The sequence below is a fragment of the Carya illinoinensis genome, chromosome 15 (genome assembly GCF_018687715.1).
Source record: "Carya illinoinensis cultivar Pawnee chromosome 15, C.illinoinensisPawnee_v1, whole genome shotgun sequence".
NCBI lineage: Eukaryota > Viridiplantae > Streptophyta > Magnoliopsida > Fagales > Juglandaceae > Carya > Carya illinoinensis.
In genome coordinates, this window is record NC_056766.1 from 31312488 (window position 1) to 31324666 (window position 12179).

Below are 12179 nucleotides of genomic sequence, written 5' to 3' on the forward strand. Positions count from 1 at the left end.
CCAAAGGCAAATCCGAACTTTTATTCCAAGTTTTATTAACTCCAGCAGCTCCCAATCTAGCAAAACCATCAGCCAATGAATTACTCTCCCTATAAACATGTGTAATCCGAAATGTTATTCCTTGAAGAAGACTTAGCAACTCCTCCCAATAGTCTTCCAAGTACCAAAGACCACATCTCTTCTTTATAAACCAATCTATCACAAGCTTCGAATCCATCTCGATCTCTATCTTATCTAAACCCAAAAACCTGACACACCGGATTCCTTGAAGCAACCCCATAAATTCAGCAAAATTATTGGTCCGATTACCAGTGCTTATAGCAAAACCAGAAACGAAATTACCTCTAAAATCTCTAATCACTCCTCCTGCCCCCGAAGTACCCGGATTACCCATTGAACTGGCATCCACGTTCAGTTCATACCATCCTTCCTGGGGTCTCATCCATTTAATTATCTTTGTCGTAACCCGTTTTGTCTTATACGGTATTTGGAAGCTACTCAGAATATTCTCATCCCGTGATGACCACTTTGTTGACGCCTTAAGATTTTCACCTACCGAGGCCACCCAATATACTATCGACTGCCAAATGGATTGGATAGATTCCTGCCAGTTCTCCATTCTAGCAGTACATCTACGATTCCATAATCTTCAGGTGATAATGCTCGGCAACATGCCAATTAATTGGCCACTCTGAGAAGAAGTTTTAGCACGCCTATACTAGGACTCCACCTTTTCTCTCCATGTTTTACCTTGCAAGCATGGCAGCTCTAGCTTTGAAGCACACATCCTCCAAATTTGTTCTGCAAATTCTCCGGTTGCCAAAACATGATTCTGGTCTTCATAGCTCCCTTCCCTACAACAGTCGCATTTTGATGTCAACGGAATTCCTGTTCTGCGCACTCGATCGTCCACTGGAAGACAATTATGTTGAGCTTTCCACATGATAATTGACATTTTCCTTGGTAAGGCCGGATTCCACAGCCACTTAGCCCAAGGTAAGTTTGGACTACGTAACCGAATGCATTCCCATGCAGATTTGGTTGAAAAATTACCATGAGCCTTAGGAAGCCAAATAAGGATGTCTTTCCCCTGTTTCACCCTTCCTAATTCAGCAATTATCTTTTCTGTTGTTTCCGCCCTTACCAGCTGATCAAAAACCTCCACCTTCCAACCATTTTCAGTTTGACAATCGGTTAAAGATAAACCTGATAGTTCTCTAACTTCATGTGCGTTAGAGAGAGGACCAGCCGAAAACCATTTATCATGCCAGAAAGATAACTTACCATCTCTGACATTCCATTTTGAGTATTTCTGCACTTCTGGTAGATTATGTAGGAGCATCTTCCAGAATTTAGACCCTTTTAATGGATCCACAATGGAAATATGCTTTTGACGAACATATTTAGCAAGAAAGAACTTCGACCACATAGAATTACCATGTAACAAATTCCAGACCAGCTTCATATGGAGAGAAGTCTGGACCTCTTGCAACTTCCGTAGCCCAACACCCCGTTCCGATACAGGTCGACAGAGATCCTCTCAAGCCTTCCATTTCTTTTTCGACCTCCCATCTCTTACTCCCCAAAAGAAGGTACTGAATAAACGCTCCAATTTTTCCATCACCCCTTTCGGAGTATGCAAAATAGATAGACAATGAATTGGAATACTTTGTAATACCTGCTTTAATAAAATAAGTCGAGCACCACTGGACAAAAGCCTAGTCTTCCACCCCTCAATACGATCTCGTACTCTATTTATTATACCTTCAAAATGTGCCACCAAAAGTCTGCCTGCCACCATAGGAATTCCCAAGTAATTGAATAGTGTTGTCCCTTCACTAAAACTAGTCGCACGTAAAATCCTTCGGCGCTGAGCCAAGTGATATATATTGTCGTAGACATTAATAAATCCAGGATGAGGAAGCTACCATTGCATATATATTGATCATTAATTTGGCATTATATATTGGTTCAACTTCAATATATATATTTAGATATATCTAAATATATATATTGGCATTAATTAAGGGCAGGATATTTTGTGCATGATTCCAATTATACGTACGTCGCTGCAGTACTTTTGACATATAAAAATTCGAATTTGTACTATAAATTATCTATATTTTTTCAATTTACGCTCTCGGTTAATTAATATCTTTCAGTTACGATGAGGGAAAGAAATTGCCACGTGCAAGATTATCTTAACTCGTCAAACTTAAATGAAAGGTCCCAAAGTGAAGCCTGTTACTAATTTAGGGACCAAATTCAGATATTTTGTGGTCGACGTTGTTGCCATGAAGTTGCCGACAAGTTTCTACCCACTTCTCTATTATTATTTATTTGCGATGCGTATTGATCTATAATTGGACCTTTCTTCCTCTTCTTCATCATCATCTCCTGCCATGGCCTTTCAATTAGGAGCTTCTTCATCTTCTTTACCATCATCTCCTTCCATCCATCCAAAGAATCATGATGTATTCTTGAGCTTTAGAGGTAAAGATGTTCGCCACAAGTTTATTTCTCATCTAAACCGAGCTTTACGTCAAAGTGGAATCAAGACTTATATGGATGGTGTCAACCTTGAGAGAGGAGAGCAAATTTCATCAGAAGTTTTTAAAGCTATTGAAGAGTCAAGAATTTCGATCATTGTATTTTCTAAAAATTATGCAGAATCCAAATGGTGCTTAGACGAGCTATTGAAGATTCTTGAATGCAAAAAAACATTCAAACAAATTGTTTTACCGATATTCTATGAGATAAAACCATCAGACGTACGAGATCAAAAAGGAGGCCTTGGACAAGCATTCACTAAACTTGGAAAGAAAATCAAGGATGACATAAAGTTGCTGGAGTATTGGAAGGAAGCTTTAGAAGAAGTAGCCAAATTGTCTGGGTTGGAATATACAGCGTTCGGGTAAGCTTTGCCTATTTGTTCGTAGTGCATGTGTGTGTGAGCATATATATATATATATATATATATATTGCTATATATTACCGGATTTAATATATAGTACCACTACCAAGTTAGTTTCGCATATAGTTTATTGGAGAAATAGAAGAACATGAGATAAATAAAAATACATATATTTTCTTTCTTTTCGCCTTTTGGGTCTTTTCATCATGAATTGTAAGCAAAAGCAAAGGAACAGAGGAATATATATGGAATTTGGTCCATCAAATAAATGATCAATGATCGATAGTTAGAAAAAGATAATTAAGAAAAAGGGTGAGAATTATTTATTATTTGTGTTATAGCTATAGAAAGAATAAGATAATTAGGAGTACTGATGACAAGAAAAAAGGGCTTTAAATTAAACGTAGAACTGGTCTTTAGTTTCATTTTGTTTCTACATATAAAGACTCATAAATACTCTTAAATTAATATAAGTCTGATCTAAGGGAGGGACAGATTCGAGAATGGAACAAAGAAAAAAGATAAAAAGTTTATTAATACATACAAAAGATTGAAAAAGTAATTCTACCCTTTGACGAATGCACAATCTAATATTGAAACACTCATATCAAGGACGGAGAAAGGCTAGCCTTTGACATAGTAATCTAATGCTATCAGTTTGTCGTGGAGATTAAAAAAAACAAAAGCAGAAACAAGATATAATTTCACACAAATCATATTGATATATGTCATTTACTTGTGAAAAAAGTTTGACTCTATAAAATTTTCATCTCTTTTTATTTTTATTTTTTGATAGGGATGATGAGTCAGAATTTATCCAAAAGTACATCATTGGGTGGATCAACTCAAGAATAGTAAACCAAACACCTCTAAGCGTTGCCATGTATCCAGTTGGGATAGATTGTCGTAAACGAGACATTTATCAGCATCTAAGTATTGAAAGGAATGATATTATACGTATTGTAGGGATATTCGGAACTGGTGGAATTGGTAAGACAACTATTTCAAAAGATATTTATAACCAGATTTACTCTCAATTTGAAGGAAGTTGTTTCTTGAGTAATATTAGAGAAATTTCAAAACAAGCAGGAGGTCTGATTCAGCTGCAAAATACCCTTCTTTTTGATATTTTAGGAACAAGTTTGGATGTTCGTGATACTGACAAAGGAATCAATGTGATTAAGCACAGACTTTGCTCTAAAAGGGTTCTACTAATTCTTGATGATGTGGATGAGGTTGTCCAAATTGAAAAATTAGTTGGAGATCGTAGTTGGTTTGGTTTGGGAAGTAGAATTATCGTGACAACAAGAGATCAACAATTACTAAAAATCTCTGAAGTTGATTCAGAATACGAGTTGAAGCTCTTGGGTGACAATGAAGCTCTTCGACTCTTTAGCTTGCATGCTTTCAAGAAAGATGAACCATTTGATGAGTATGTGGACCTCGCTAAACAAATAATACAATATGCTAAGGGCCTTCCATTGGCTTTAGCAGTGCTAGGTTCGGATCTAAAGGGTAAAAGTACACATCAATGGAAGAGTGCATTGAATAAGTATAAAAACATTCCCAATAGAAATATTCAGAAAGTATGTTTAGTGAGTTATGAAGGATTAGATAATAATGAGAAGGAAATGTTCCTTGATATTGCCTGTTTCTTCAAAGGAAAACCTTTGCCAGATATCATGAACATATTTGACAGTTGTGGTTTTTTTCCAAATGATGGTATCGATAGGCTTAAAGACAAGTGTCTTATTACTATTGAAGGTGGGTTTGTTTGGATGCATGACTTGCTACAAGATATGGGTCGAGAAATTGTTCGTCTAGAATCACCCAACGAACCTGGTCAGCGTAGTAGATTGTTTTTTCATGAAGATGTCCGTCATGTGTTGGAAGAAAGCATGGTAAGAGTAAGAATAAAAATATTCAGTTTCACATTTATTTCTATTTTTAAAAGTGAAATCTAGCAGAAAATTTTGGCCTCATGAAGTAATATATAAATGAATATGTAAACATATATATATATATGAATTTGTAGTTATGTATAATAGATTCTGTTTAACTAAGATCATTAATGAATAAAAGTATCATATCTAAATGTCCTTTTTCGTTTCTAATATCCTAACATTTCAGTAATGAGAAAATACTAGTTATTTTTAGAAAATTGATGCTTAAATTGATGCAGTAATTTTGCTAACAATTTTGTGCATTCGCTTAAGTACCAGGGCACAAACAAAGTTGCAGGCATGATAATAGAAATGCCCAAAGGCGAGGAAGTGATAAGCTTGAATTCCGAAGCATTTGTACAGATGAAAAGACTTAGAGTGCTTATCAATCGCAATGCAAGTTTTTCAAGTGGACCTAATTATCTCTCCAATGAATTAAGAGTACTTGATTGGTTTGAATATCCGCTACAATCTTTGCCACCCAATTTCCATGGAAATAAACTCATTATCTTTAAAATGCGTGGTGGCTTCATCAGGGAGTTAAGCTTCATCAAGTTTAAGGTATCTACAATTGTAATCTTCAATAACATTTTTTTCTTTTATCTATGTGCTAAACTTCTTTTCATTTTGTTTAACAGAATATGACAATTATGAAATTCAGTGACTGTGATTTCTTAACAAAAGTTCCAGATGTTTCAAGCATCCCAAATTTGAAGGAATTGATTGCCAAAAGGTGTACAAATTTAGTTGAGGTGCATAATTCCATTGGATCCCTGGAGTATCTTTGTAAATTGAATTTTTTTGGATGCTCTAACCTTGAAATTTTTCCAATAAGCCTCAAGTTGAGATCTTTACGTAGCCTTGATCTTGGTCATTGCTCAAGCTTTCGTAGCTTTCCTGAAGTTGGGTGTGAAATGAAATCTTTAACTAGATTAATTCTATCGTCCACTGCAGTGGAAGAACTACCGTTATCAATTGGCAATCTTACTAAACTTGATGAATTATTTCTACATGGCTGCAAAAACCTTAAGCGTCTCCCAATTAACATTATTCTTCAGTTGCAACATTTCGAAAGTCTTGGGATATTTGGTGGTTGTACAAATCGAGTAAAGAAGATGGGGTATGATGGACAATCCATTCTAGCTATTGGGTCTACAACAATGGAAGACGAGATTTCATGGAATGAAGAAAAACTCCAAGAATTGGAGCCTCCAACGAATTCAAGCAATGGAAGCAATGCATTACAAGTGTTGAATCGTCAGAATTGTTTCCAATCAGAATCAAATTTCTTTCCAATATCAAGTTTCTTTACCATGTTTGATTCTTCGACCACTTTGACTTATTTAGATCTATCGGGAAGTGAATTTGTTAGCCTTCCCACCAGCATAAAAGGATTTGTTGCACTTATTGAGCTCGACTTGAGAGATTGCACAAAACTTGAAGAAATCTTAGAACTTCCACCAAATATAGAATTGGTAGATGCTAAGGGATGCAATTCGTTAGAAAGATTTCCAGAAGTGTCAAGAATATTGGAATTCAATGGAAGCCACATCAAATCACTACAAGGAATTGTCTTGAATGGCTGCGACAAAATGCATGAGAAGATTTGGAATTATAAAGTGCCAAATCCATCACTATGGAAGGTATGTATGTGTCTCATCCTCTCTCTCTTTGAATTCTATATAGGATGCATGACTTTAAAATAAATGATGATGATGATATTGTTTTAACAGGGACATGCCACTGTGTTACCGAAACATGAGATTCCAGAGTGGTTATGGTATCAGAAAGAATTTTTAGAAAATGAAATTGCTAAGAGAGAGGATGATGATGTCCAATTGAAAGGAAATGAAGAATGGGTAATAAATATTGAAGGGCCACACCATTTGGAGGATATAAGCGGAATTGTAATATATCTCGTTACATTTTTTAAAGAAGATTACAATAGTGAGTATTTTGTTCCTAATGTTGAGATAACCAGTATGAGCTCAAATTGTGTATGCCGTATTGATAGAGAAGAACGTCTACATTTGTATGGTCATGATGTAACGAAAAGTATCATAGGCCAATATGAAGTATGGATGTGGTACTCTGATTTAGAATCATTTGAGGTAAAAGTTTTGGACAAATTGAGGGTTCAAGTTCGTGTTCTTCCCAATCCTAGCAATCCTCTTTGGGAACAATTTTGGTCACGGTATTATATAAGTTTGGGAGCCAATGTTGTATACAGAAATGAAAGCAGAGCACATAAAAGAAGAAAAATAGATTGAATTAAATGATAGCCCAAGTGAAATTTTAGGTGAGATTTTCGTTTGTCCTCTCTGGTTTTTAATTAAGACTTAGTTGATTTGGTATTTGCCATTCATTTATTAGCTCAATGATTTTACCACTCATTTATTTTTGCATTTTCAAGAATGGATATACCTATCTTTATTTTTGCATTTCTTTTCTAAATTGATTAGGGAGTTTGTGTCAGCCCAGATTGGGGGGTTATACAGATGTTCTGGAAGGTACAAATCGATCCCTTGTTCCTCATTTCTTCACAAAAAATGTAACTTCACAAATCAATTTCTCCTGAAGAATTTTTCTCGATTAAGATTGATGATGACTGATCAGCAAAAGCCAAGAAGTATTTTTGTTTGATGATATTCTTTTCTTTAGTTTCTTAGCCACATTTGTTTGTTTTCTTTCATCTTTGGCATTGCTAAGAGAATATAATATCCTAGATGTTAAGGGCCATCCAAACCGACCAGAAAATGCAAATGTTTTTTCTTTTTCCCCTGATTTTTATTTTCAGACAGTTCGATATTATGGAGCTATATTACTTCATTGTAGGTCATTCTTGCATTATCCTTAGTCATTAAATCACATTACATTTTAGTGATTTAACCATAATTACATTTGCATGACTTTAATTCAAAACTTTAGCTTTTTTGTAATTTGGCTAAGTGATATAGTTTGATGCTTACATTAATTTAACTGATTGTGTTGTTGAGGGTCTATATGATTGGTAAATCTGTTGCAGATTATCGAGATAATGCGAGACAGAATTGGAGTTCCTTAGAAGGTACTTGTGAAAAGAGCTCATGATAGTTTGGTGACGCTGACTGTAATCCCAGAAGATTCCAATCCTGATATGTGAAATATATTTCTTTCCAGAACATTGTCTTTTGGTCATATATAATATAGATATATAGTTTTCTGAAAGTTGCAAAACAACTGGTGAATTTCATTGTTCAATTTTAAGTCTTTTAGTTTTCCTCACAGCCAGTACAACGATAATTTTACCCGACCTGAATGAGTCAATTTATTTTTGTTGGCCGTGGGTTTCAGGCCAAGTCAGGTTGGGGCAAAAAGGGGCTTGGGCAAGCCAATGTGCAGGCCTACCAGCAACAAGGTCTTGTAGTGAAGCCTCAGATTCTTGTGGTGAGATATTAACAAAGAAATATTTTTAGAAATAATTTTTAAGCAGTAGAAGGTTAGCAAGAATCAGGATTAGTTATGCATTTCACTCCTTAATTTCATTTTACAGGTACCAAGATTCTTGTGGAACAGAGGATATTTGGTAGATAAGAATAAACCAATTATCTTCTCGATGGCACAACTTGATACAGCGAAAAACATTATTGAACTGACTAAATGGTATGGAAAGAATGAGAAGCTAAGAAGTTTGGTAAATCTTATAGTTTCACTCCATCCAATGAAACTCTATCTTCCTCTGTTCATATAGCTAAGGTGGAAGTAAGATGTAGTGAGGAAATATATCATTGAGTTTCTCAATTTTCGAAGTTTTAGTTTCTATCACTGAATTTCTAAGACAAGCTTTCATGACAGGTGCATTATGCATATAACTAACAGTGGCCTCATCTAAAATAAACTCTGAAGTAGAATATGCTGGTGCAAAAGGGGCTACAAAGGAAGCAAATAGTGAGAAAAAAGAGTTTCCTCTAAGGTGCATTACAATGTTATTATTTTACAAGTGAATTTGCCTTTAAGATACTGTGAGGTCTCGAACAAATCTTTTTATCTAGCTGTGTTATGCATGTACAAACTAAATTTCATGGTTCACCACATGCAACAACATTGCTATTTTATATATAAATATCGGGAAATATTTAATTAATAGTGACAAATGAAACCCCATGTTCAGAGATTTAATTACCCACAGTACAGTTTTTGGAATAAAGTTATCAGTGATGAGTGTATCACTTTATCCATCGAGCAAGTTAGGTATCAAATACACTTTAATCTGATGGAAGCATTCACCCATTAAACTCAATTGGTCTGAAATTCTTAATTTCATCTTGAGAGTTTTCAATCTTGATAATGAAATGGTTGGTTCATTGTATGAATGCACATATCAAAAAATTAATTTACAAAATAATATAAAGGATACACCATCCAAACTCTCACGTATCAACAATATGAAAGATATGGCATTCACGTCAACTTATGAGTAAAAAGAATCCACCATGGCAAGTGTGGAAACAAACAAGATAGCTTGCATCTCTTTCCTTTTTTTGACATTCCCCCATGAACTTGGTTTCTGATGTTAGATATAACATATTCCTTCTTCACATGTTGATACCAATTTATATTGTGGTATAGTGACTCTTAATTTTATCTTTGCCTCTGAAATTAAAGTTGTCATTTCATGTTTGACGTGATTTGGGGTTTGAAGTTTCTAGTGAAGATAGACAAGTTTTCTTCAAAAGCTGCGGAGTCCATCTGGTGTACAGAATGAAAAGGAAGGGAAAGATCAACAGAACAGGGGTTCCTCAATATTGGCCATCAATTTCGAATTTGGAGGACAATCTAGCCAGTTTTGGGGAGGATATTACAAATAATTTGTTGAGAATAGCCAGTTTTCGGATCAGGTTTTCATGTTTAGAACTGATCATTGCCATTTGGTGTTTTTGGTGGGAATGACAGAGGACGTTCCGTGTGCGAAGGCAGGGGACAGAGCCCCTGAATCTACAACGGCTTGGCACTATTGGAATTCCGATTTCCAACCCATTTCCCTACAGCTTTATGTAGGGTAAGACAACCATCTGTTTGAGAAATGATCAATTATTTGGGGAGTCTCTCTCTCTCTCTCTCTCTCTCTCTCTCTCTGGAGCACCTTTGGTCAGAGAAGCTAGAGTACTACAGATTTATAGAGTCGTCTGAAACAGGTGAAGTACAAAATGGGCAGAATTTAAGGTTTCAGCTTGAACGTAATTCCAATTTCAGTGAATCAGACATCTAAAAAAATCAAATCACTCCCAACACTAATTCGTATATGTCTTCCCAGTTATGCAGCCAGGCACACAGAGCTTCTTTAGCATTTGACTAATGAACGAGGTTGTTTAGGGCAACCAAACTATCTGAGGCACAGTCCCTAGCATGAGTTGTCCCAAGTGCAATTTTTTGAGTTGTTGCTTTGGTCTTTAGGGTCTTTTCCTACTTCTACTAACATGACCAATACTGAATTATACTTCCATTCAAACTTCGAAGTGTCTGCAAAGCCAATTTCGTATAGATTGCAACCTTTCGCAGTAGTTTTGTCAATAAACAAAGGTTTTAAGCATCAATTTGTTTAGAGATATATAGACTGAAAAATACTTAGTTATAAGTTTCAGAATTAAGGGAGGGGCAAATTCAAGAATGGAAAAAAATAGTTAAAATGTTTAATAATTCATATAAAGAATGAAAAATGTAAGTATGAGAAGAGCCTGAGGAAGAAGAAAGGATACCTTTGACATGGTAATCTACTACAGTCATTTTGTAATGGATTAAAAAAAATACGAAGAAGAAGAAAGGCTAATGTCATTAAAATATTTGACAGTTGTGGTTTCTCTCCTGACTATGGTATCCGGAGGATTATAAAAAAGTGTTTATCATTGTTAATGAGTGTAATCAATATTTTTGGATGCTTGACTTGCTACAATATTTGGGTTGAGAAATCGTTCGACTAAAATCGCCAAACGAGCTTGGTGAATGTAGTAGATTAAGGATTCATGAGAAATGATAATGACAATATTGGTTTAACAGGTACATAATGATGCCACTGTGTTACCAAAAAATCAGATTCTAGAGTGGTTTTGGTATCAAAAAGAAGTTTTAGAAAATGAAATTTTTAAGAGAGGGGATGAAGATGTTAAAATGAAGGGAAATGAATAATGGATAATAAATATTGAGTGCCACACCATTTGGAGGATATATGCGGAATTGTAGTATATGCCCTTATGTTTTTTCTAGAGTTTTTTGAGCTTGAGGATTGGAGGCGTATACAGCTCAAATCGTGTATACAGTATCGATCTTAATGAAAAGGTATATTTGTTTAATGGTGATGTATGGAATAATAGAATTGGAGGCGGATATGAAGTAGGTTTAGAATCATTTGGGCTAAAGGTTTTGGACGATTTGAGAGTTCAACTTCATACTAATAAGGATCCTTTTTTGGGCACCGTATTATAGGAGTTGCAGAGCCAAGTAGCCTTTTGCATGAAAGCAGAGCACATAAAAGAAAAAAAAATGGATTGAATTAATGATAGGCCAAGTGGCCTTTTGCTACTATTTCTTTGGAATTTCATGTGAGAATTGAATTGATGAGGAAATTTTAATTTTTCACTTTTGTGAAACTTTAAAGTCAGTTTGCACCGCAATACCAAACAAACACCAAATTTTGCCATTTGTTGCTGTTTCTGGACAATCCTAATGATGAATTCATTAAAATGAGTTCCTAGATTAGGAAAAAAATCTAACAGTGTTGATACTATAGAAACAACTTATTTGTTTATTCCTTTATAAGTTGAAATTGAAACATTAGTCAAAGGGCATCTAAGACTTTCTAGTTTTCGATAACAAGGTGAACTTCTCAGAAGAGTTAAGCTGATTGATATTATTTGCTGAGTAGCTGAGGATCTGTAACAGCAAGGAGTTTGACCTGCAGGATTTATTTACTTTATCCACGAGACTAGTTTGTAGGTTTCTGCTGGTAGAATGTCCTGTGGACCTAAACTACTTGCTAGTTGCCGTTACAGATCCCATGGTTATTCTTCTCTGCAGTAGCTATTTGTTACTTCTTTAAACGGACCAGTATGGTGCATGAAGCCTTCTTGCTCTGCTCAATCAATCCTCCATCACCTTAGCACATTTAGCAGCCATCCCATCAAGTTCCTTCATATGACCTTCCCCATTTGAAATTCTTAAGGTTGTCCTACCTTGCAGTCTTTCTTGACCATGAGCTTAACCAGTAAAGCTAATACATTGAAGCAGAAACTAAGCGACCTTACTTTTATTTATTTATTTATTTTATAGTTAAAAATAACTTTATTAAT

The 12179-nt window shown here is 35.2% G+C and overlaps 2 protein-coding genes across 18 annotated transcripts; one reads left to right on the top strand and one right to left on the bottom strand.

Moving 5' to 3' along the window:
* Nucleotides 1–718: 718 nt before the first annotated feature.
* Nucleotides 719–1429, bottom strand: LOC122296805. Its single transcript, XM_043106601.1, has one exon. The coding sequence runs from the start codon at nucleotides 1427–1429 to the stop codon at nucleotides 719–721; it is 711 nt and encodes a 236-aa protein (XP_042962535.1).
* Nucleotides 1430–2275: 846 nt separating this feature from the next.
* LOC122297161 (disease resistance protein RPV1-like) lies at nucleotides 2276–10632 on the top strand. Of its 17 annotated transcripts, XM_043107084.1 has the most exons (11): nucleotides 2277–2914; nucleotides 3711–4815; nucleotides 5131–5418; nucleotides 5496–6500; nucleotides 6591–7156; nucleotides 7320–7367; nucleotides 7883–7924; nucleotides 8191–8283; nucleotides 8390–8499; nucleotides 8692–8809; nucleotides 9539–10632. In XM_043107084.1, the coding sequence occupies exons 1-5, from the start codon at nucleotides 2403–2405 to the stop codon at nucleotides 7125–7127; spliced, it is 3447 nt and encodes a 1148-aa protein (XP_042963018.1). In that variant the 5' UTR covers nucleotides 2277–2402; the 3' UTR covers nucleotides 7128–7156; nucleotides 7320–7367; nucleotides 7883–7924; nucleotides 8191–8283; nucleotides 8390–8499; nucleotides 8692–8809; nucleotides 9539–10632. The 17 variants fall into 17 exon arrangements, with proteins under 17 accessions (XP_042963024.1, XP_042963023.1, XP_042963027.1 ...); XM_043107090.1 differs by lacking the exon at nucleotides 6591–7156 and having other exon boundaries at nucleotides 2276–2914; XM_043107081.1 differs by having other exon boundaries at nucleotides 7883–8283.
* The last annotated feature ends 1547 nt before the right edge of the window (nucleotides 10633–12179 follow it).

Bases quoted from the DNA above. Each gene is read 5' to 3' on its own strand.
- LOC122296805 (XM_043106601.1), bottom strand. From the start codon at position 1,429: ATGTGGTCGAAGTTCTTTCTTGCTAAATATGTTCGTCAAAAGCATATT.
- LOC122297161 (XM_043107075.1), top strand. From the start codon at position 2,403: ATGGCCTTTCAATTAGGAGCTTCTTCATCTTCTTTACCATCATCTCCT. The intron at 5,419-5,495 runs GTATCTACAATT...TTTGTTTAACAG, and splicing joins TAAGCTTCATCAAGTTTAAG to AATATGACAATTATGAAATT. The intron at 6,501-6,590 runs GTATGTATGTGT...TTGTTTTAACAG, and splicing joins CAAATCCATCACTATGGAAG to GGACATGCCACTGTGTTACC.